This window comes from Archocentrus centrarchus, chromosome 21 (genome assembly GCF_007364275.1).
Source record: "Archocentrus centrarchus isolate MPI-CPG fArcCen1 chromosome 21, fArcCen1, whole genome shotgun sequence".
Taxonomy (NCBI): Eukaryota; Metazoa; Chordata; class Actinopteri; order Cichliformes; family Cichlidae; genus Archocentrus; species Archocentrus centrarchus.
In genome coordinates this window covers 33,885,495-33,910,739 of record NC_044366.1, presented here as the reverse complement: position 1 = coordinate 33,910,739, position 25,245 = coordinate 33,885,495, and the positions used below count along the sequence as shown (strand labels likewise).

The window sequence follows — 25,245 nt, the reverse complement described above, 5'->3', positions numbered from 1 at the left end:
CCAAGCTTTGACAAACAAATTTATAGTTTCTGACTTCAAGCTTAGAATTGTGCAAACTATTTAACAATGCCACTGGGAGAACAAATAGTGAACTCACTGTTATAACTTATTATAATTTATTAAATATCTTTATTTGGCAGGATTTTACAAGAAAGCGGGAAAATACGGGAGTGAGAGGAGGTGAAGTACATCTTTTTTCTTTTTTTTTTTTTAATGCTCCCAACTGAGGCTGGAGAGAGAGAGAGAGAGAGAGAGAGAGAGAGAGAGAGAGAGAGAGAAAGTAACACAACAGTAACAAAAACAGATTTTACAGCATCTGCTTCTAAATGGAGTCTTGTCGGGTTCACATTCAGCTTTCACAAACACAATGTAGCGCTACTGTAGGTCATCTGGGGTGAGCAGGAATGTAAAATAGATCAAGAATGAAAATAGAAGAGGGGCTGGGTGCTGGGAAAAACCTGGGAAAGTCCTACAGCTAGGCAGCCACACAGGGAGAGGATTCGAACACGGTGAAGCGCTCTCAAGTGTCCGTGACTCTTAATACATTCCTTTAATGTAAACCGGTATAGAAACACTCTCTCGCCTCTCAGGTTAATACTTCACTGTGTCATTTCTACTCCTATTTTTTTACAGATATCTTGGGTGTCACCTTCATCTTTTTTTTATATTAATATTTTAATGTGTAAACAATTCATACAGAACAAACACCTTTAAGATTATATTTCCATATGGCAGCCTAGAGATTGAAGCAGGAACAAACAAGGCATCTGCAGAGGCCTGTAGCATACTGTGAGGCAGTGTGGACACGTTTGAATCACTGCAGCTCTGCGTTAGTGTAGGCCAGCACGAGAAGAAGAGTAACAATGTTAAGCTGTAAAAGGTAGACTGAGCCATGCAGGCGAACGCCACCAACAACACGTAGTTTTATAATAATACATGTGAGATCATGGTATATTACAGTGTTTCAAACTCAAATGTGATAACCTTGCAGCATCACGTCATCCTTCAGTCCCTCATTAGGAAAAAGAAAACGACAATAAATAAATACAAACATCCAAATGTATCCCAAAGATTTGCTAATGGATTTTAGGTCCACAGAGGAGGCCGGGGGGAGGAAATGCCCAGTCTGTCCTCAGGCCGAATCAAAAATGTAAAAAAACAAAACAAAAAAAAGTGCTTCTCAGCAAGTAGCTGGGGTAGTGCTCTGTGTGTGTGTGTGTGTGTGTGTGTGCAGGGGGGTGGTGGTGAGTAATGAGTTTGTGTGTGTGTGCGTGTGAAACACACTGAGGTGGTGGTGGTGGGGGGGGTCACTGTACGGAAGTTGTGGTATTCATACTCGACGACTCTTCGAGGTGACTGTGTAGCGTGGGTGACAGAATGTGTGAGTCGAGGCCTGAGCTACGCAGATGTTGCTAGCCTGTGGTTTCAGGGTCGGCAGACAGAGCCGGTGTCTTTAATTACCAGAGGATCGGCTATCTGCGTCACTGGATCTTCCCCGAGACTGGACGAGGGCCACTGACATAGATGACCGGTGTATGCAATTACTACTGACTTGGAGAGGGTGAACAGTCACCTTATGAGCCAATGTGATGGTTTCTATCACAAGTAAGAGCAGCATTTCATGCTCGATTTGGTACTCTACTTTCCAAAATAGAAAAAAACCCAAAATATATTTAAAAAAAATAATCCTTGTATATACACAAGGATTATTTTTTTATTTCTTTATACATTCTCACTCTACTACTCATCATCCACTAATATTTTACTAAGTTTGATAACCAAGGAGACTGTTACTAGAAAAAGCAGGGTTACAGTATTAGATAAATCAGGAATACTCTCAATAAGTGGTTTTAATCATTCTGTGACCAAATGTATTGGCTCATGATCATCAGTGCAAAAATGACAGCACAGTTTACTGAAAGTACAGAGATGGGTTTAACAGGGTCTGGTCTCTCTCTGTACGGCAGCATAGTGAGTCATTCAGAGGAAAACTAAATACAACTCACTGTAACACAAGAGCGGATCGATACAATAAAGGAATTGTGTTCATGTATCTTGAATTGGTTCTGATAAAAAAAAGTGTGTGCTGTGTATATGTGCGTGTGCACAGTTGGTCTCTCGTTATGTGGAAACACCACCAGAGGTGAGCTGTGGGTGTGATGACATCATCCGCCTAGCAGCTGTGGGGATTCCCTAACAAAAAACACATTCTCCCTCTTCTCTCAACATACTGCAGCTCCATCTGGAAACACACCGGGTGGGTCCCTCGCTCTCACCCCGAAGCTTAAGCACAGCAAGGTGTGAGGCCTTCAATTCAGGACTGGAGGCAGCTCACTAAATCAACATGAGTTACATATGCAGCCCTGAAAAACAATAAAACTGCAGCAACAAAACCGAAGGTGAAAAAAGGGGAAAACGCGGCACAAGTACTCGTCGGTCTGAGCGTGCGATGGGACATGCCGCCACATTCATGAGAGGGATTTAGATCAGCTGATTCATGCGGTAGCCTCTACGGGCCTGTGAAGTTTGCAAAGCCCTGTCTTTGCAAACTTCACTGAGCTGGAATTGAGAACAGAAGAGCTGAGGGGGTGGGGGGGGCAGAGGCTCTAGGCGTGCTCCAGAAGCCACTGGAAGAGAGGGATGCAGTGAGGTTCTGTGCCCGCCTCAAGTGCCTCCTCTCTGGCCTCGGGCTGACTGTGGCTCTCATCATAGTAGCGCAGCAGCATGTGCAGCAGGTCTCCCACCTTCCACTTCCTCTCTCGAAGTTTTTGGACCACTGCCGGGAGCTGAAAGGAGACAGAGCCATCATTCAATGAATTCAGTTTTATTTCATAGCACCAGCACACAGCAGTCACCTCAAAGCACTTTATCTTGCAAGGAAAAGACCGCAGTATGAGAGAGAGCAAGCACTTGGCGACGGCAGGGAGGAAGAACTCCTTTTTACTGTGGCATGAGAGAAAGCCTTAAGAGAAAAGATGGAGAACAACAAACTGAACAAAACAACTTCCAGGAGAGAGTAGACTGCAGTTAATGACATGGAACAGTGGCATAAAACCAACAGAAAGTGAAATGTGGGGACTTAGTGCTGAGCACATGATGGGAAGTCCCCCATCAGTCTGAGCCAATACCAGCATAACTAAGGGGAGGGTTCAGTGTCACCTGAATTACTATAAGCCCCAACTACTATGAGCTTTATCAAAAAAGCAAAGTTTGATAGAGGGTGTCGGTCTCCTGAATCTAAACTGGGAGCTGGAGAGGGGCCTGAGAGCTGAAGGCTCTGCCTCCCATTCTACTTTTAGAAACTTCTTTAAAACATGGTGTGAAAAAGAGATCTGGGTAAATATTAATGGTTTCTAAGCAGCCATAAAAGGGTGTTAGGTAATACTGTTTCCTGGGGAAAAGAAAATCAATTAATCAATTCTCTGAGTTTAACATATAAGCAGATAGAAAATAATAAGACTGTTAAATTAAAATAGCTGAAAGTAAAGATTGTTAGAGCAGATACCTAAAAATATTGGTTAAAAAATGATTGTAAAAGGACAAACTGCTCAAAGACCAAGATTATGCATGCCAGTGCACCGGCTAAGGTGAAACACACTAAACACTGGAAGGTAAATGGTAGAGTAGCACTAATATTGTGTTCACAGATCCATATAATGGCTTATTTGGGCTGTATCAGCCAACAATTTTATTTGCTGTGCATGGCTTGTAAACTGTATAAAAGCATTTACTAGAAAGTTTTCTCAGTTAACAGTGATGACCATGATTTACGTTGAAATGGACACAACAGGAACAAACTAAATGGTGGCAACCCCCCCCCCCCCAAAAAAAAATAAAAAAATTCGACAGCTCAATCATCACAGTAGCTGGTGCTTCTCAGCTGTTTGTCTCCACAACAAAGCACAGGATGGTGGAAACCAGGACAGAACTTTACAGGATTACTAACCTTCAAAACCAAACATGGAAAGAATGACTTCTTTGACTGAAGTAACATGACGTGGTTTAAAAAGGGTTTTAGTGCTGACTGTACAAAGACCGCAGAGGAAACCCATTTGTGATAGTAACAATCACCTGCTGTAGCTCTCTGTCGGGGCTCAGCTGGATCTGAGGGACGTCAGCCACGGAGGCTGCCAGCCACTGCAGCATGCTCCTGAGCTGGGGGTCGAGGGTCACGTGCTGAGGGCCGCTTCCAGGTTCCCTGACATCTGAGTTCATTATGACCAGCGCAGTCCTGGGAATATGCATTTGAGTCCTGTCCACACAGAGTGTCCCTGCAGCACAGAGAAAAGTCAGGAGTCACCAGCTGTCACTCACATCGGTTCGTGACTGAGAATCTCAGTTTTCTAGCTCTGCTTCTTTAGAAGGTAGAGATAACTGTCCTGTTCTGCTCAGAGCTAGGTTCCTATGGTTTCCATAGAACAACAAACACAATAAGGAACCTCCTCTTAACTGGGGGCAATTGTAGCCTGAGACATACAGTACAGAGTGAGTGACTGTGGAGGGAGTGGAGTGCATGAATGAGCATTAGTGTGGCTGAATATGGGGGTGGGTAAATAACATACTCAGACAGGCGAACGCAGTAAGTTGGAATCCAACTGTTCAGAGTCGCTTGGAGAGCAAAGAGCTCAAAACATTTTCATCAGTTTCCCAAAGAGTGCCATGATGTGTTTTTAACCCTTCCCAAAGTATTAAAATAGCATTCCCACTGTGCTTAAAAAGGGAAAAAAAAAAAAAAGATGTTGCACACAATAAAACATGCTTACCACTGGATTCCTCTTTGACCTCAGCTTCCTTGTCCTCTGTATTGTCACTGTTGGATGAGAAATGCCACACAGGTTAGTAAGAAGGGAGAAATGGCCAGACAGGCAACGATGCATGCAAAGATATAGAAATGGCAATAAGCACACTTAAGCTAAGAGCCTTTGACAAAAAAAGCAAAGCAAACACGCACTGCAATCAAAGCAATTGTGATCAAAAGGCGTCTTAGACACAGTGATGCTGCATATCTTCCCTGTATTCCTGTAAATTGTCTTTGCTGCTCAGGCGTCTTTTGTCAGTTAATACGCAGTGACGAAGAGCACATCTTGATCAGTGTGAAAGTTGATTTTACCCTTCTGAAAAGCCACTTGATATCCATTCTGTCAATTGTGCAAATATTTGCTGTGTGACATGCCAGCAGGTAAACAGTCATTTCTCCACTTTATAAGGTTGTTAATCACAGGCCTGTTGACACAGCCCACGGCTACAGACACTCAGGCTCTGCTCGTTGGGATATAAGGATATCATTTTCTTTACAGAAAGGAAAAACGTCTAAGAAGCTGTTTCACTGTTTGAAGGAACGATGGCACTGTAAAAGCAGGCGAGACGAGGAGAACTAAGAAGCAGGAAGTGCCGGCGGTTAAAGCCATGCAGTCAAAGCACATGGGCGTCAATGGAGGTGCCTGAAGAGGACAAACCTAGCGCTACACTTAGAAAAGCTTTTTGTGTGTGTCCGACTACTTCAGCTCGCACTGGCACAATGCATGAGTCAACCCCCCCACCCCCACCCCACCCCACCCACTTTTAACATCTCTTGAATTCTTTAAAAAGAACTAAACCACAAACGTAAATCTGTGAGAAATCTGCCATCTGTTGGTGGCCGCTTCACTGCCAGTCACCAAACTCAACATCAAGAAGCTCCAGGAGTGAGCAGCATGGATAAAAATGGCTTATAATTTTTTTTTAAATGTATAATAACCAATGCTAATAAATTGCAAATTAAAAAAATACCCTTTTTAGTTATTTTATTATCAACAAGCCTTTAAATATTAATTTGATCAGTTAAAAAGAAATTATTAACCAATCAATCATCATCTTGGGATTTATCACCACTTCACTGTTAACAGTAAAAAAAATAAATAAATTAAAAAAAAGCTTATTTAACATTTTACTAATACTAGTTTTTATAGTGTTTCTGAAACATCTATATACATTGTTATTTTATAACTCACAATATATTCAAAATTTTCTGTTTATGGATTAAATAACTAGCCACAAAGGTCCCTTATTCCTTGATGGAAGAAAAATAAACATTTAGCATTGCCCAAATATTTTGTGTTTTTACAGCAATATAAAAACAGCAGAAGCAGTAGAAATGTGCCAAAAATATCTGACTGCTTGCAATTCATAATATTGTACTCTTGTATCTTGTATCTTATACATAATCTTGTAATTGTACTCTCCATCCTGCTGGGTTTCACTGGTTTTGGGTGAGACCGAAGAACAGAGCGAGGTTATTACAGGTAACGGAATGACAGGAAAACTGAACATAGATGAAAGTAGAAAAGTAAAAACAAGAACTAACAAACAATACTGTGTACTTTTACTAGGCCTTTAACTGCTTTTCCTGATGTATGCTGTTTGTACTGTGAGTTCTATTCTGAATTTGTCCACACTGAAATGATAAAAACTTTTAAACTACCATTTTAAACTAATAAAAACTACACTAACTAAAAACCAAAGTGGAATTACAATAAAAATTCAAAACTGAATAAAACTAAAAACTAAACACAAACCTATAAGTCTGGACTCCAGTCATCTGCTTTTAATCAGCAGATGTTACACAGATGTGGGCTCAGGTTAGGCTTAAGTCATCCTTTCTTCTGTTTTCTGTCCAGTAACGTTTTGTTTAAATAAAAAGACGACAGCAGTTTTGACTGCATTCACTTTGGGAAATCTGTTGCAGTTTCACTATAATCTTGGAACTGTCAGCTTCAGTTGATGTTGTGTGACTATCAACATGCACAAACCTGCCTGAAAAATTCATTACTGCGAATTTGTTTTGCCTGCACTGATCATGCACTAGTAAAGCGATGTTAAGCTTCAGGGAAGCTCTGACCTCTGAGTACAGGGTGTCACCTGCAAACAGAAAGAAAGAAGTCCCTGCAAGCATTAACCTCTGAACATCCACCATGTCTGCTGCCTGTTTAGGGTTAGCTTTACGCTCACATCCACACCTTTGTATGGAATTTCCAACAGTTTTTTATACCCATATGAAACTATAAGGGAGAAGGGGAAAAAAAAAAAAAGAAAGAAAAAAAGATTGCTACCTGAAGGCTGGGGCAGAGATCCTGCCCCACACTGAGGTTTGATATCTTGGGATTTTGTTCACCAGAGAAAAGAAGGTGGGGTATGAGACGAACAGGTACACTGGTACACCACCAACAAACCCTATGATCTACATTTCAGCCGTCACTTATAATCATAAGAATAAGGTCAGGATAGAAGCAGGAAAAATGAGTTTTCTCATAAGATGTGTGGGCTCAGCTAAGAGACAGGCTGAGGAGCCTGAACATCCACAGGGAGCTCAGAGTAGGGGCTCCGCTTGAGCCAGGTGTGGTGTTTCAGATATATGAGCAGGTTGCCTCGTGGAGGTCTACCTCAAAGGCTTTCCAGACACACAAATAGAAGGAAACCACAGGGTAGGTCCTGAACTCACTGGCTTGGGTCTGCCTCAGCATTTCCTCAAAGGAAGACTGCTGAGGAACAGGACATCTGGAAAACCCTGTTAGCACCGTGACCAGACGTCAGATAACTGAGGGGAAAGAATGGACAGATTGAACGCCACAATGCACGCAAGATTATAGTTTCTAAAACTATGCTTGTTTGGCATGTGGCTGTAATGAATTCTAACCCCCAAGTTGTTGTTTTAGTGGGTTTTTTTTTTTTTTAAATGAACTTGGATGTTAAGAGGTTAATACAAAAAAGGACAAAATAATAACACTACAGATTTCTCACAAAGACAAAAGATTGCATGCAAGCAAAACCAGCAGAACCAAAAAATACTTAGGCAACACATGGCATGCTGACAGTAGCATCAAAATCAAGCCTATCTATGTTTAGAACTTAAATATGGGCATGCAAGAGGACTGGTGGCTCCTTGTATGAGACAAAGTATAAATCAAAATGCCATTGTACAATGTTCTAAGTCATCTTCATCTGATGAAGAAACCCTCTGGTCCCAATATTGTGCTGAGAGATTTGTCTACTTGTGGACCTGCCACACACTTCCTCACCTAGTGTTGCTTTCTAGTAAATTCAGTTCATGCTTTGTCCCATTCTAGGTAAACTCCATGGTCTTGTGTGCATTTTCTTTTTTAAAGATTAGCCATGTCAACCGGGTGCCAACCAACCTGTCAGAGGGAGAGAAGGACAAGTGCTCCTCACACGCCTCCCCCTCCAGGCCCAGACTGCTCCAGCTACTGCTGTTCCCATTGCTGCTGGACAGAGAAGGCAGGTAAGACATCACTGGAACAATGACACAGTACGTGGCTACCACATGGGAGCTACAAATGCAACAAAAGATCAGGATGTAATAAGCGGTTTCATCGCATTTGCTAGAAGAGCTTAGTATCATGTACTGTCAATAAACAACAAGGAGGTGGATGACCATTTCTGGCATTTGCAATAATCCTTTAAATGTCAGGTGAGGTTGAAAAACAGAGGAGGATTCTCTAAATGATGCAGGTTTTTTTCCACTGTACATCCCCCTGAATCACCTTCAATGTTGATTGAGGCAATTTGTTGCTAAAGGCCTAAGATGTGAGATCATTACATTTTTGTTCTCGCATAATCTCGTTAATCATGTGGCTTCCAGCGGGACAACCAGCTGGCAACAGCAGCGCAACAACATGCACACTCGCTATAATTAGTCAATGATTAGTCTTGCTAGCTGGAACCTGCATACCGTGGCACGCCAAATCCTCAGTAAAAGGGAGAGACATTTCTGATATCTAAAAATACCTCTAATAATCTGCATTACCTCAGCTGCAGCTTTCTCCCTGTGGTCTGTATGACAGGCTGAGGTGTGCTTCATCTAGTCAGTCAGCCTGATCTGTCCCAGTAAGCTCATAAAGGTTTTTGTTTTGTTTTTTTTTTCCCCTGTTATTTCACCTGCTGAGCGGAAATAGTTGCAGCAGGCTTTTGAAGAGAGTCATGAATTACACATGCTGGACTTTGTTCCTGTAGAAACAGCACTTGAGGAGAGGAGAGCACTTAAAGACACACCTTTAGAAAATATTATGATACATTAACTTTGCCCCGATGGCCAAAATAACTTAATGCTAATACATTGTGCTCTTTCAGAACGTTGGGAAGAATCTCAGCGTTGCCAGGTTTGCTTCCATAGAGATATCAACCCTCGCCGAAACTATCAACAAGCTAATTTCCAGAGTCTTTATCACACCCGGTCCCTGGAAGGGCTGATGCTTGTTCCCTCACACCCTCCCTCTTTTTTAAATTCACACACACAAAACAGGGGTCATTGTCCTGCAGCATGTGCACAAATCAGAGAAAAGTGCGTTTTGGCAGCGAAGTCCAAATGATGTTCGAAAAACATACACTGTGGCCTTGGAAAAACCTTACATCAAGACTCAACCACAGAAGACTCCTTCTAAAACAGGTCCAACGCTAACAATGAAAAAAGGACAAACTGACGCAGCAAGACCAAAGTGATAACCTCAGTCTTTAGGTCCTGAATCTAAACCAATTCAAACAATGTCTGCAGATCCTTAACAGATTGTTCATTTTGACAAGTCTAAACACAGAAACATATACCAACCAGTTTATTGCATACCATCTGGGAAGGACCAAGAGAATAAAAATTATACGAAGTTCACAGCAGCATTTTCCAAACTCCTACTTCAAAATCTGCCCAAAACAGCTCCTAACATATCTGTAAATACATTTCCCCCTCAGTACTCCTGGATCAAATCACATTACGGCCTTTTGTACCAGAGAAACATTTTCATAATTCTAGTAACTCTTAGGGGAGGTCCTCTGTTTTTGGTGCATCTGCACTGAGCGTTTTGTAGCACCTACTTTAGAGTAGGTACCCTTCGGCAAAAGAGGAACCTTTGAGTGACTGAAGTGTGAAGTATCTGGGGACAGACACCCTCAGCTTTGGAAATTAGGCTTAAAAATTTCCTTTTAAATAAAATCAAGTGACCCTGAGCCATCCCTTAGTTATGCTGCTATAGGCTCAGGCTACCAAGGGACTTCCCACAATGCTATGAGCACACCCTATATGTTTATAAAGCACTACTACTACACTACTACAACAACTTTTGTCTACTCTCTACTATAGTTTGGTCTCTATGCTCTTCTTTTCTGTTTCTCTTTTCTTGCTTGGTTCTGCTGGCAGTCTCTTCCTGTTAAAAGGATCCACTGACACCGAGTGCTTTTGGTGCAAAAAAAATTCACCTTCTGCCTACATAACAGAGAGTGATGTACACAAACGTGTACACAGTAAATGGAGGGATGTATCATCTGTTGGTTGGGGTTCTCCCTCTAATATTCTAACATAAAGCATCTTGAGATGACTGAACCGGTGCTATGCACACAAAATTTAATTGAATTATTTGGTGCAATATCACCAGCTATCAGAGAAAAAAATACCTAAGGCTCATATGGCTAAGACTGGCATGTGGTGGCGATCATCAGTGTTACTGGGAGCTGCAGCGGTTTCTGTGCTGTTCCACACTGAATGTGTAACAGCATGCAAAGATAGTTACTGGTAATGTGACCTAAAAGAGCACAAACTGGGTGATTTCAAACGCACAGTCAAAATCTGCACGTCTGTATTACAACTAAGTTAATGAAACCCACAGCGCGAACACACACACACACACACACACACACACACACACACACACACACACGGAGCTACGATCACATTGTTCTGAAACTTGTTGTGGTTGCTGTAGTTGCGAGGCCAACCACCAGCTGGTTCTTATGTGACATTAGCCATTCTATTGTGGGTGTAAATGCAAACAGAAATAAAGCCCCGAAAGATAGTTTTCAAGGGGAGCGCCCCAGTGGGTAGTCTTTTTCCACTCAAGGATTCCTCAGAAGTTTTTGGTCCAAAAACACCTTATGTAAACTTTTTGAGTGCTTTGAGTGTTTAAGCACTTTAGAAAAAGCGCTGTTTAAGAACCAGTCCATCTGAGACGAATGCAATTGTTCTCAGACCCATACTAATAGAGGTCTTTAAGCGCTAAGCAAAATTCACATAGATATTTAATCTATTATTTATCACCGCAGCAAAATACTGACATTGAGGGAGATAAAAGCACTGTTCTCTACAGGTAATGGATATAATAAAGGTGTTTTTACCTGTCACTGAGGTGAAGGAAGCTGCTGTTATCATCTGGGTGCTCATCTTCAAAACTCAGGTTGGACCAGCTGCCCAGGCTGTCATCCCCGACACTCAGCTGCTGGGACACAGTGGACTCAGTGGTTTCCCTACCTGAAGCACTAAACACAGAAAGAAAAAAAGAAAAGCCTAAAAAATAATGCAAATATTCTTATTTAGAAATTCAAGAGAACAGATAAGTCAGTGCAGTAAAATAGGGCAAGAAGCAAAACATTTAAATATTTGATTTGTCAAAAGATGAGAAGTTCAACCTGTTCATTGCCCCCAGCCACTGAGTGTGTGTGTGTGTGTGTGTGTGTGTGTGTGTGTGTGTGTGTGTGTGTGTGTGTGTGTAATGACCATCAGAGCAAACACAAGCTCTTCTTGATGTGAACTGGGATGTGTGTACCTGGTATGGGCACCCTGGCATATGTTGGACAGGGCTGACGTCATGATCTCAGCGGTGAGGCTCTCGGCGTAGCTGGTGCCATCGTGGCCGATCCCGCTGTCGGCATTAAGGCTGGTGTTACTCAGCTCGCGCTTAGCTGTCTCCATTGCCATGGATACCATCTCCTCTGCAAATGCCACCCTATGGTCCAGGTCGATGTGGATTTTGGGAATCTCCAGACTAGAGAGTGCTCTTGGTTGACAGTCTCCCCCCCTTTTCCTCCTCTGTAACATAGGTTGGTAGTGGTGCCTGCTGTGTTTGGTGCAGTGCGGACACTCCTGGACCTGACAGTAACGGCACGCCCTCTCCCCCATTGCCCGGGCCAGTGCTGGGCCCTCAGACAACCTCTGTGTGTGAGTGTGTCTGTCGTGGCCTTGGTGCTCCCGGGATGAATGTCCAACCGAAGCCAGGCTCATCTTCAGCGTGTCATCCACTATTTTCCGGGCATAATGCTCAATGACCTGCATCACCTTGCTACTGTAGCCTCTGTCATACAGGCTCCCTGTGCTGTGGTAGTGTTTACTTTTACTCTCCTTGGATAACAGGGGGCAGGAGAAGGAGTTCCTAATGAGATTCTCTGCCATGTCTTCCAGTTTGGATTTTTTATAAAGACAGGAGTCAGTGAGAGACTTAGGCAGCCGTACAGAGGAGAGATGTAGCTTGCGTGTGACATCACAGGTGATGTTGTAAGCTAAAGATTCAGCAAAGTGGACTAGATCCATGTACTCCCTCTTACTCTGCCTTTCAGAGTCCCTGCAACAACACTGAGCATTTCCATCCATCTCTGTGCTATCCTTGGCTGATGAGGCTTCACTACCAGTAGCTTTCCACTCATCTGGCAGAGACTTAGAGGAGTGAAGACGTGCACTGGAAGATCTCTGCTTTATCTTGCGACTGGCGTGAGCCAAGCCTAGTTTTATAGAACGGTAAGCCAAACGAGTGGCATACTGGTCCAGGACTAACTCCCTACTGCCCCCTTCTTTTTTCAGTACTCTAATGAGGTAGCCAGCATACTCATCTGTCACGCTCTCACAGCTGGGATACTCAGAGGACAGACCAGAGCTGGAGCTAGACATGGTGCTTGAAGCAGAAGTGGAAGACTGGGAGGTCGAGGCTATCGCTTCATTGGACCACTGCTCAGCCAGCCTCCCTAACCTCCAGTCTCTGTTCTGGTCTGTGCTGGGTTGAGAGTGGTGTCTATGGGGGTAATGCAAACATTCAGAGCTAGATCTGTCCAAGCTTCTTCTTCTGACAGCTCTGTGATACGAACATTGCTGTCCAGAGCTCACCATCCTCTTCACGTCACTGATCACCTCTCCCGCCACCTCCCCTGCATACACCCACAACGAGTTAAGGGTCTGCTCTGAAAACTGAGCCACACTGTCTCTCCTCTTCTCACTGCCCTGGTTCATCTCTCCCTCCTCCTCCTCTGCACCTCCCAGGGTGTCCATCTCTGTTGCCATGGAGACTATGTGACACGCCAACCGCTCAGCATAGTGGAGAGCTTCTTTGTTGGACATCATGCGAGCAGACATCGGGTTGTGTGCCTGTCGGCCAACCCCCGTCTCTAAACATCTGTTACCGCCACCAACGCCGGCTTCTTCTGCTGCTTCTTCCTCTTCTTCCTCCTCATTTCCATCAGCCTCCTCAGAAAGAGATCTCATCAGTTTGAGCATAAACTCTGCCTTGTCCACCTCTGGGATGGTGTATTTTGGCCCTGGGCCCAGCTCAGGCTGATAGTGAGGGGTCGGAGGTGGCGTTGCAGGGGAAAATTCTTTAGCCAGCTTGCTCTTCAGCTTCTTGGAGAACTGCTTTATCTGTCTCTCCTTGGAGACCTCACTGGGCTGCTGAGGGGTGGAAGGAGGAGTACCAGGAGTCCCACCTGATTTCTGTCCAGAGTTTGGTGCTGAATCATCCACAGAAGCGGATATCCTCCTTTGTCCACCCATCTCAGTAACCGGCACTTCCAAAGTATTCATCATCACAGGATGTGTTTCAGACACACCTCTGGTCCTGGGGCCTCGCTCACATCGGTAACTCCCCTGGTTTAGAGCGCCTGTCTGAAAGGAAATGGGAGGATTGTTTGCTTGTTCAACAGGGCCACCCTGCCTAACATTCCCAGAATCTCTACAGTCATATCTAAAACTTTCCCTGACAGCTCCTTGCTTTGAAGGGGAATCCGAAGCATCATCAGAGTCCCTACGGCTTCTGATTGTCTTTGTGAGGAAGTCAGCACAGTCACCGAAACCTTTCTTCATTTTAGAGGCAGTTATTAGCTCACAAGCCTCAGTTACTATCATATCCACCATGTTGCCAGAGAAGTTTTGGAATGGAGACTTTTTTTGGGAAGGTTCTCCTGCTGGTACAGAGGTCTGAGTTCCATGACTGTAAAGATGCGTCTGTACAGATGTGGCATCGTCAGAGGATGACACGGTTAATCTTTTGGGGCTGGTCTGTGGGGTATGTGACAAGCTAGACCTTTGCTGAGCAGTCTCCTCAGAATCTTGGAGGTTGGAGAGGGCGTGCCCCGCCTGGGGTACAGGAATACAGCTGGCCATGCCTGATACAGTGAACAGGGCTTTCTTCACAGTGCACGAAGCATCCTCTGCTGGGACAGCCGAACTTAAAACCTGCTGGTTAGCAAAGGTGCTGCAGGTATGAGTGCTGGTGTTCTCTGCACTGACATAACAGATGTTGCCCACAGACACACTTATAGCTGCTTGGCTTGTGAAGGCAACATCTGCCTGAGAGAGCTCTATGAAGGCCTCCTGGATTACAGACTCAGACAGGTCTGACGCATAGGAGGACACCACCTCCTCTTCTTCTTCTTCTTCCTCCTCCTCTTGCCCGTGGCCAAAAGACCAATCACTTGGCGTGAGAGGGGTAGAGGGGTGAGAGAACTGACATACTTCCATTATACCTTCAAACACCAGCTCCTCAGCCAGATCAGCAGCAAAACGTGTCACCGTGCTGTGGAAAATCTGCTTTTTCACAGTCAGGAACTCTTTGAGCGCCGTGGACACGGCCTCTCCGACCAGGAAGCTGGCCAACCCATTGATTGCCCGCTCCTTCAGGACATATGCACGTCGCATGCCAATCTCATGGAAGGCCATTTGAAATACTGAAGAGGTAAGTCTAGCAGCTAGGTGGCACAAGGTGGTGGTGCAGGTCGACACCCCTTTTTGGAGGTCTCGCAAAGCACTGCCCAAGCTCATTTCCACTAGGTCACTGGCAAACCTCTGAATGCCATCTTTCAAAGACTGGGACTTCTTCTGCAGCTTGGCCACTGTTACAGTCTCCTGTATTTCTGAGAGCTTCATCAGGTATCCTGAAGGGTTCTTAAATTCTTTGTGGCAGACACAGCTGAGATTCTTGTTGTCACTGATGTCGACAGCAGACTGGTAGCCACACACAGATCCAAGAATTTCTTTGGACAGACTGCTAGCAAAGTCTGAGTAGGTCTTGTACAAAGAGCAGAGATCCTGGGGTTTACGTAGCTCAGAGCTGTTCTGTCCATCCTCTTCTGTATTCCAGAAGTATTCCAGTGGCTCAGTGGAGTCCACCAGGGGACTGAAGGCAGAGGAGCTGACAGGACTGAAGAGGGGGCCGCCGTTCTCCTCGGAAGGGGTCTGTACAGGCCGTGGGGAATCAGGCACCTCAGAGGGAAGTGAGTAAGGAGAGCCTGGTTTCAGGGGGGTGGGTTTTTTCACATTGGCTGGGAGAGTGGGCTGATCAAAGCGGTGAGGATTCATTCCCTTGGTTGAGCAGCCCCTAGAAACATATTTTGAAGATGGCACACTTGTGCCAGATTCAGTAGCCTTTTTCTGTGCTGCTGGGGCACTGATTGCATCCAGAGGCAGAGTAAGAGTGCAGCTCTCTGAGTTAAGCTCCTCCAAGTCATCAAACTGGTCAAAGCTGTCAAAGAACTCACTAACTTCAGAATCTGAGTCTTCAACTCGCTCTTTGGGGCCCCCTGGCACCTGAGGAATGTCCAGCTTGGCCAGCAGGCTCTTCTGGTAGCCCACTTCATCTAGGAAAATGATAGGACTGGGGCTGGAACAGTCTGATTCTTCTGATTCACTGACATGAATCAAAGGTGAGGGGAGACGCGCTCCAGGACTGCAGTAAGTCCACTGGGATTCCACGCCCGACGACCTCTGTACTGTGACAGATACATCAGGACCGGATCTGTGCTTGGCTGAATACTTCTTTGAAGATGAGCTTATGATAATGCGGGAGCCTGATAATTCCTTTTTTCTCTTGTGGGCTGGGACAGTCTGTGAAGCCACATCGCGCTTTTTAAAATGACTATATGGAGCTGCAGCTGTGGAGATGGACATGAAGGAGAAAGAGGAGAGAAGTGGTTAGATGCAGCCATTGCAGAGAGGGGATAAAAGATGAACATATTTTTTCCACTGCGCTATGTTTAAGCAAAATGATAGACGAGGATGCATCCAAACTAGTAAACGGCTAATTAGTGCCATCTAGCAGTGAACTGAAACAATTCCAGAGACATTTTTATTAAAAGATGCACAGATGATGACAGCATAGTGCAGAGCAGTCTGGAAGACAGGAGGGTGGGGGTGAAATTTGTATAGTTGTATCACATTATTATTTTGAATTCTGACAGTTTCACTGTATATCACTGTAATATTTTTGCATAATTGGGCCTTTCCACATGGCTAGGAATACTTAGAATAGGGAAAAAAATGTCAATGACAGTAGCTCATCTGGCTCACAGTTCAACACAAGTCACAGGTTATTGCTCATTAAATGACAAATATGACCTTGAGCACAATTTGGTTGAAGACCCATTAAGTTTGATTAAATTCTGATTAATGTTGTTAGGAGGAGTTGCGATTCTCGTGACATGTGGACAGACAACGCACACCTTTGTTATGGCAAAAGCTTTTCGGTCCTGTGGTGGATCAGCTAAAAATTAAAAATGTCATTTAATAAATATAAAAAAAAAAAAGACATCCAAAAATTTAAACCAATAAGCAAAATAATAAATAATCTACTCTTAGGCTGTTAAATGAAATATCTGGCATGGGACAATAGAGTCAGTTCTTAACAGGCTTTTGACATTTGGTCAAGTCTTTTTTTGTTTGTTTGTTTTTTTGGGCCTCTCTGTTGGCTTTTTTTCTCTGCCTTTCCCTACTCGATTATATTACTTGGCCAGCTAGCATTACCCAGTATGCTGCTTGGCAGTGTAACTTCGTAAATGTTTGTAAATGTTTCTTATTTTACTAGTTATTATGTGCTATGCTGTTTTCCTGTTGAAGAGAATGGGTGATTATTCATTTGGGTTACAATTAGAACAGTGAAAGATCCCCTCTCAGTAAATTCCTGCCAGTGATGAACAATATGATAAAAATAATAAAACCTCCTGAAAAGCATTTTGTCTTCTTATGTATGGTAGTACATGAAAATATACAAGTGTCCATATAATGCATGAAATTACAAGTGGTGTGCCAGCCAGTATGACAGAATTAAAAATAGAAAGGAGTGCCTTTCTGCAAGTGAATAAAAAAAAGACATGAGGCTGCTAAATGCCACTAAGCTTTAGCTGTTAAACCTACAGGGATTGTCTCCTGTGTCGTCCTCCTCCAGATGTTCTAGGGCTGTGACAAAGTCATCCTCGATCGAAGAGACCGACTGGTTGGTATCGTCTTCGTCTGGCTGGCTGGCTTCAGCTGTGCTCCTCTGAAGAGCCTGAAGCTCCAGCGTATAGCGGAGACCTGCCGTGTAGCACCCCAGCAGCCCCACCAAAGTCGGAACACTGGCTGGAGGGTAAACGTTGGTGCTGGGATTATGCCTCAGCACGCACACTGTCTTTAACCAACACTGGAGGAAGAGGAAGACAGCGTAAGAAAAAGAAATAAGGGGGAAATGAGAAGTGCTGACAATCAGGTCTGGCTGGTGATTTTTCAGCTCATTTGTAACCAACAAGCAGACTAAACAGTCAAAGCAATCGCTTTTGTAAATTAAATTCACATGGGCATCTTTTTAATCTTACAGGAGGGGAGAGATGACTAGAAGTGTATTGTTATGTCTGTGCTCTGATTGCATATTGTTGCATATGCAGAATGCAATAATCATTTAGTGCCAGCCCATTCGTTAATTCACAGAGCTGGGGAGAGAAAGCCACAGACTGAGCTGCAGGGTCTGTGTGAACCCAAACACACAGGAACAGGAAGGACAGGGCTGCAAACATAACATCTGTCTGCCTGTCCCACACCTGCATTTCTTCAGAAGCGTGAGAAAGACTCATATATCTCCTTACATGTGGGACATGGCCCTAATGTGGGAAAAGTTTCTAATCAACTGCTAGACCTGGACTGGTGAGAGTTAAAAGTGCATCTTCTTAAATTTGAACATTTACCATGTTTGGACATGTTTCTAGTGTCAATAACCTACACATATACGTTCAACAGGCAAATCCAAGTTCCATATAGATCCCAACATATCCCAAGGGCAGCGAATGGAATGCACCTGAACATGGGTCTGAATACTTCAATGAAAGATTGCTGTCTCTGTTTTTTAATAAATTTTAATGACTTTAAACCTACAACACCAAGATGTTCAGTGAAGGGTCTGTTGGTTTAGAGCTGGCAGCTCTGAACCAACACCACAGAGCTCCTTTCCCAATCCACCCTACTTACTGGGATAGACTGTGAGCGCTGTAAAGTTACACATTCCTATTTCCTGTTATTCTCTCCCGTCACTTCTGCTTTACTCAACATGCTGACTGAGCGAATTGATTCAACACAAAAATGGTCAGTCACATACCTGAGGTCCCTCATCCTTGTGCTCCGGCAGCCTGCGGGAGTCTTTGAGCAGCAGGACTTCGTCATTCTTGATGCTGTGGACGTGTAGGGACTTGAGAAGCTCACACAGCCCCCCTGGCAGGGAAGACAGAGCCTGGGGGTGGGGGGCAAGTAGGTCAAATTGCTAATTAACAGACTAGCATAGAAATCAATAGAGATTTTTTTGGCCTCCTCTACCATCAAATTGTCGCATACTAACATACAATTATTGGATTTTGAAGCTTTTCATTATTAATATTAATTAATAATAATAATAATTAATAATTAATTAATTAATTAATTAAATTAATTAATAATAATTAATATTAAAGTGTACCTGAGTGATGTCTTCTCCTTCACTTAAACCAGGCAGACACACAAAGTGAATCTGAAAGAGCACAGACATTCAGCATTGACGTGTCATGTGTCTGAATATGGCTGAGCTTCATTTGTGTGTCTGTGTCCCATACCTCTGTCAGTCTGGTGGCGTCTCTCGCTGGCAGCTCTAAACCAATGCCACAGAGCTCCTTTTTATTCCTGAAGAGGCTCTTCACATTCTGCGCCCCGCTGTCTCGCACAGTCTGCAAACACACATGCAGCTTTTTATAGAAGCGCAGTGGAGGAAATAATTATTTGAGCCACTGCTGAATTTGTAAGTTTGCTCAGTTACAGAGAAATGAATGCCCTCTAATTTTTATGGTGGTTATATTTTAACAGAGACAAAATATTAACATAATCCAGAAAAAAAAAACAAAAACATTACATAAAGGCTATAAATAGATTTGTGTGTCATTTGAGTGAAATAAATATTTGACACCCTACAACCCAGCTGGAATTCTGGCTCCCACAGATTGACTGTGTGTATGTGGCACACAGATTACAATCAATCAATTGCAGATACACCTGATCTCAACTTGTTATGTGTATAAGCCACACCTGTCCACAGAATCGATTTCTTCCATTCAGACCTTTCCACCATCGTGGGCAAAGAGCTGCCAAAGGACATCAGGACAAGATTTTAGACCTGCATTAGGCTGGATCGGCCACATGGGCTGTTTGTCTGCTAAGGGTACGGGATGACTTGACCGCATTGAGGGCCACTGGATGGGGCCATGTACTGTAAAATCCTGAATGAGAACCTCCTTCCTTCAACCAGAACACTGAAGATGGGTCATGAACGGGTCTTACAGCAAGACAATGACCCAAAAAAATATCACCAAGGCAACAAAGGAGTAGCTAAAGAAGAACCACATTAAGGCCATGGAGTGGCCTAGCCAGTCTCCAAACCACAATCCTACAGACAATCTGTGGAGGGAGCTGAAGCCTCAGGTTGTTAATCAGCAGCCAAAAAAACTTAAGGACTTCAGAGAGTTCCTGTAAAGAGGAGAGGGCCAAACGCCCTCCTGAGATGTGTGCAAACCTGGTGACCAACTACAAGAAACGTCCTACCACCATGCTGGCCGACAGGGGTTTCTCCAGCAGTTACTAAGTCATGTTTTGATTGAGGATCAAATATTTATTTCACTCAATGAGATGTAAATGAATTTATAACTTTTATGAATTTGTTTTTTTTTTCTGGATTCTACCATAAAAATTAGAGACTGATCATTTCTTCGTAAATGAGCAAACTTACAATTTCAACAGGGGATCAAATACCCCCCCACACACACACACACACACACTGTGCATGCTACCCTACAGCCCTAATGGCAAACCAATGTTTACACATTTGTTCACATCTGCAGCATGCATGACAGATGAATGCAAAATAAGAACTTTATTGTGTGCATCTGGCTCCTCTCACCCATGCCTTTAATATAGATCCTAAGCAATCACTTTATATTAAAATGCTAGATAAGACTCTATTGGACTATGCATTTTCAAATAAAACACATTAACTACATTAGAAACTACAATACAAATCTAGCAGAGATGAAAGATGGGAGTTGCTGAATAATGTTTAACTTATAGTTCTGCATTCAAATCCTGTGGAGTCTGTGCAACATTGTTGTTTGCAACAACAGCCATCATCAGCAGAATGTACTAATGTTGTAGGACTTGAAGCTAAGAAAATTTGAATAGTTACTCTTGTAGCCAACCTAGCAGAATAATCACACTTGCAACATAGTATCCAAGCTAACATCTTACTGGCAGTGACCCCCCCCCCCAAGGCTAGTAGGTAATACATTCACTAGTAACAATAAAGAAATTCATTTTTTCTTACTTAATAGACTACTAGGTAGAGGAATCTACTTAAAAAACTGTGTCATTGATTAGTAGATTTATATATTAATAATCTAAATCTGTTAAATAGTTAAGATCAATGCATGTCATTGAACTGTGGAAGGAAGCCACAATTTTTAAAGACAAATGTGAGTGAAATATCAAGCTGTGCACTGCCTTCCACATGTTCTTCCTTTAATGTGAAAGTGCTGACTGCAAGAAAAACAAGTTGACAGCGAGCGTTTGCATCAGCCGCTTTGGGTCACCGGTGACCTCACCACTGTGAAACTCCTAATGGGCCAGTGGCTGCCCCAGCAAGGCTCTTAACATACTCTTTTGCTAGCCCTGAGCCACCGAGTATTCATATATAGAACCCTAGGTGTACTACACATAGTTGCAGAATAAAATGCAAATGCTCCTGGGAGACAGACCTCTTTCCGCACTGAGGCCCTGGACCTGATTGGGACTCCTCTAATACGGGCGCAGGCATCCATCGCAACAGAGAGTTGCACGTGGCTGGCTGGCGGGCCGTTCACCTGCAGGGAGAAAGAAAGATGCCAGGAGAGAAGGAAAATGACAAGGTGAGTGAAAAAGAAGTCGAGGTTCAACTGCTATCGTCACTTTCAATCCCACAGTTGAGCCGTTTTTCTGCTTTGTTTTTTTTTTCCCCTTTCTTTCTTTAATCAACAATCCTCAGCAGGTTTAATAGCTCAGTGTGAGCTCTCTGGTGCTCTTATATTCTGCTCAGCTGTCCCACCCCCCTTACCACAGCAACAATCACATGACAAAGCAATGACAGTCTCTGTTATTAGTAAGCAAGACACCATGTCCCTAGTACTGTTGCACACAAACACAGATGCCAAAACAAGAAGCATGGTGCAACAAAGTGCTGGACCTAAGCTACCCAATGAAGTAATCCAGCACCAAGTACCAGTGCCTGTGAAGAAGATTTATTTCAACTAAATATCATGAATCAAGTTCCTCAAAGTAGGCCTAGACTTACCCTGGTGGTAATGATCAGCTATTGTATTTTATTGTATTGTAATGTACTGGCCATGCTTCTTTGCTATTCTTTAAACAGCCAGGCCTGCATCAAAGATCAAACAGCAAGGCAAAAGAACAGAGCGGCGTATGTGCTCAGAGCAGGACAACCACATTTGGTAAGCAGCATGAGAGCGCGAGTGATGGAGGCAAAATATTTACAGTGTACAAGAAGGAAAAGTTTCCCAAGAAATCCAAGCCTCTCCTTTGAGGTACGGGCCAAAGCGGCTAGTTGAGTCTAGACCCAGGCAGGCGGTCCCACTGATCAGCCCATCCTGCATCCTGAGAACCAGAGGGATAGAGTGCATGCCACAGGCTTCCTCTGGTGATCCAGGACCTAATGCCTTCTCACGGGTGCTTTGGTGGGCTGTACAAAAACAACAGGGCCAGCCACTGCAGCCTAAATTCAACTATGCTGTACACCCCACTTCACTCACAAGGAAAGCTGGCACAATGGCATATATTTTGGTGGTGACTAACTTGAACAAGTAGTTGGTTAATCTGTGTATTGTTTTTAAGCTTGGGATGTTTCATGTTTAGTTCACAGCTTTAGGATTCAGTTGTACAGTTTGTGAGAACCAACTCAGGAGGCCTACATCACCACCTTATGCAACCAGCATGGTCACATAATACGTTATGGATTCAGTATTAGTCATGTCATGGGGAAAAACTGCAATTAAGGGTAACTAAGTTTAGGCTTACACCAATCCTCCAGAGCTGATTCATAAAGTTAATTATAAATGTTTACACAAAATATATATATATATATATATATATATATATATATTACAAAGCTAAGGCGAGCCAGGCTGAGGATTGCTGGGGGAGGTGATGATCTTAGTAGAGAAACAGAAAAACAACCTGTCGAAGGCAATGCAGTCTGACATCTTGTTTGGTTAGGATCTGATGTGGGCCAAATTCTGAGGGTCAGTGTGGGTGGCTGGAAGGACAGATAAACAGAGGCAGAGAGAGGAAAACTCACAGCTCACTGTGAGAGCTGACACCAGCTTTTATTGAGGAACAGGTGACACTACGGTCAAATAAAGCAGAGGTTTTTTTTTTTTCCCTCCAATATATGAACTACTCTCATCTTTACTTCACAAACAAAAAGACGACAATGTGGCGCCAAATGCACTGGCTGCTGCAACCACAGGCGAGGGCCGGGGCAAACAGAACTGAAGACCTGCTTTTGTGTAACTCTGCCCACAGAAGGATAAAATAGGTAGAAAAAGAGGAGTTTTATTTTTAATTCCCCATTCCCAACATGAAAAGAAAGTAAGGTTTTTATATTGCTGTGGGAGAGTAGGGAATTAGAGTCCATCTCATTTACATAGAGCTAAGTGGACATAATTGGACTAAACAAGTCAAACTATTAAATTGTAACTTTGCCCATCTTCAGGCTCATCAGAACTCATTCATTCACCTGATAATCTTTCTCTCAACTCATCTAAGTGAAATGTAGTGATTTTCTTTTTTTGTGTCATGAAATACACTTGCGATTTCTATGTGGTCCAAAACAAATTGTCTTATTGAGATAAAAAGGGCAGGTTGGAAATACCATTAATTACAGTCCTGCTGTGCAGAAAATTATATAACAATGCAAAACTAGTTTATTTTTCAAGCTCCAGAGACTAGTTTATGGGGAGCATCAACTCAAAATAAATGTGCTAAATGCTCTAATCCTCACAACGTCAACTAATTATTTCAATCAAGGTTGTAAATGCGGATCTTGCGTTTTGGCTATGACTTGACTTTTTAAATTGGGAACAGCACAATTCACGCGTGGTCTTTCCCTTTAACTGCCGCCACCGTGGTGCTCTGAATATAGAAAAAAATGGAGATTACTGACACACTAACCATTTTCGATGCACAAATTTCTGTGCAGCAAAATGATAACTTCATATTCTCATCTGCATGTGAGCTGCTAGCCGAACCATTTACATGTAAACATTTTGCATAACATTACTTGTTGACATTACCAGCTCTCACTGAATATGCCATGCTTCGCGTCTTTATAGATGAATAAATACTCTCAAATCCTCCATGTCTTGAATAGAGGCATACAAGCACCGGGGTGTTTGGAGGAAGAACGCTGGCTAATTCAGAGCTTATGGAGCTGGTACCCACCGCAGCAGCAGGCCGCAGAGAAGCTACACACCGTGGATGCTGAGGTCGACTCACGACTACTCAGACTCTGTGGAGTCAAGCCCAGATCACACAAACACTTAACTAGCTGGCTAGCCACAGAACATTATACATACAGACATGTAGAGTACATAACAAACCTTAGGGGGCACACAAAACGACTGTCGACCACAGCAAAATAAACCTCTTTGCTAGCTGACAGGCTGTCAATCACTGGGCTAGCACCCGAACCAGGCCGCGGTCCGTTTGGTTTCTGTTGTCACCTTATCGCCGCTAGCTAGCCCCTAGCCACCAAGCTAACGTCAGCGCTAAGACAGATTCCAATAAGCCCACAGCAGTATGTGGTCATTTGTTTCTTAGTGTATACATATCTATCTATATCTATTAATAAGTCATTTTTACCTCTTCGCTCAGTGTCGGACTCCAGCAGCGCCGACGGTAGTCGCGGTGCTTGGTGTGCGATTCGTAAACGATTCACCCGTTTCGAACTCTTTCGACCAGAAAATGGAAACACGAACTTTCAAGTCACCCCGAGCACTGCAGCGGGTATAATCTCTGCGGTTAAATACCATAACTATGTAAATTTTCCCCAATCGACAAACACACTCCGAAAGTCACCTGGATGAGTGCAAGAAGATAGAGATTAATTTAGACAACTCCCAAACCGGAGTCGAACTCCCCATTCACAGCCACTGCCATTCTTCCCATGAAAACAAGAATAAGGCATAATCAATCGCACACCGAAAAGAAGATACCTGACACACTGGCACTGAAGACGGAGCAATGTGATTTTAAACACAAAAGAATGCATAGTCATTTCAAACACATTTCATAGACATTTCATAAACAGCACGCCTTCTTATTTGACTACCCAAACTTGATTGCTCTGGAAACCTTCGCTGACCATGTGAACACAACAGACAGCTGGACAGGGTCCCTGTGGGTTTTTACTTCTTGGGATAAAAATAATTATCAGGAGAAATTTAAAATAGAAAAGTAGAAGGGGCGAAGCTACAGCAAGACTAGAAAGAGAGATGATTTGAGTACAGGAAAGTCTAATCATAAGGGTAGCAGTGGAGGGAAATGCTCAGGGCTCTGGGTGTTCAAATAGATCTCCAAATGTCGCAAATGGCCCAAAGTCTGAAGTCACAATGTAGCTATTCTTTTTGTTTACCACAAGTAACTTATCTTACAGCACAACAGAGAAACTTTTAACAGATTTTTATTTTATTTCATTTGCTTGCTTGTGGGGCAGCACGCTGGAGCAGTGGTTAGCTCTGCTGCCTCACAGTTAGAATAACATCTGTTCGATTCCACCTTGGCCCAGGCCTCTCCCTCTCTCTGTGTGGAGTTTGCATGCTCTTCCCGTGCTTGCGCGGGTTTCCTCCGGGCACTCCGGTTTCCTCCCA

At 43.5% G+C, this 25,245-nt stretch overlaps 1 protein-coding gene across 2 annotated transcripts; it reads right to left on the bottom strand.

Annotated features, from left to right (window-relative positions):
* On the bottom strand, nt 1–24,342 carry akap11 (A kinase (PRKA) anchor protein 11). 2 transcript variants are annotated; one of them, XM_030757791.1, is made up of 12 exons: nt 24,239–24,342; nt 21,082–21,186; nt 18,898–19,008; nt 18,765–18,815; nt 18,411–18,542; nt 17,201–17,465; nt 11,580–15,942; nt 11,152–11,292; nt 8,172–8,255; nt 4,764–4,810; nt 4,072–4,271; nt 1–2,786 (listed from the first exon to the last, which is right to left on the bottom strand). In XM_030757791.1, exons 2-12 carry the CDS (start codon nt 21,142–21,144, stop codon nt 2,607–2,609), a joined length of 5,637 nt encoding a protein of 1,878 aa, XP_030613651.1. In that variant the 5' UTR covers nt 21,145–21,186; nt 24,239–24,342; the 3' UTR covers nt 1–2,606. The 2 variants fall into 2 exon arrangements, with proteins under 2 accessions (XP_030613651.1, XP_030613652.1); XM_030757792.1 differs by lacking the exon at nt 24,239–24,342 and adding an exon at nt 23,977–23,993.
* Between the last annotated feature and the right edge of the window lie 903 nt (nt 24,343–25,245).

Coding starts and splice junctions, on each gene's coding strand:
- akap11 (XM_030757791.1), bottom strand. CDS start 21,144: ATGGATGCCTGCGCCCGTATTAGAGGAGTCCCAATCAGGTCCAGGGCC. Junction 18,816..18,897: donor ACGCCACCAGACTGACAGAG/GTATGGGACACA, acceptor GTGCTCTTTCAG/ATTCACTTTGTGTGTCTGCC. Junction 8,256..11,151: donor TTCCTTCACCTCAGTGACAG/GTAAAAACACCT, acceptor TCTGTCCAGCAG/CAATGGGAACAGCAGTAGCT.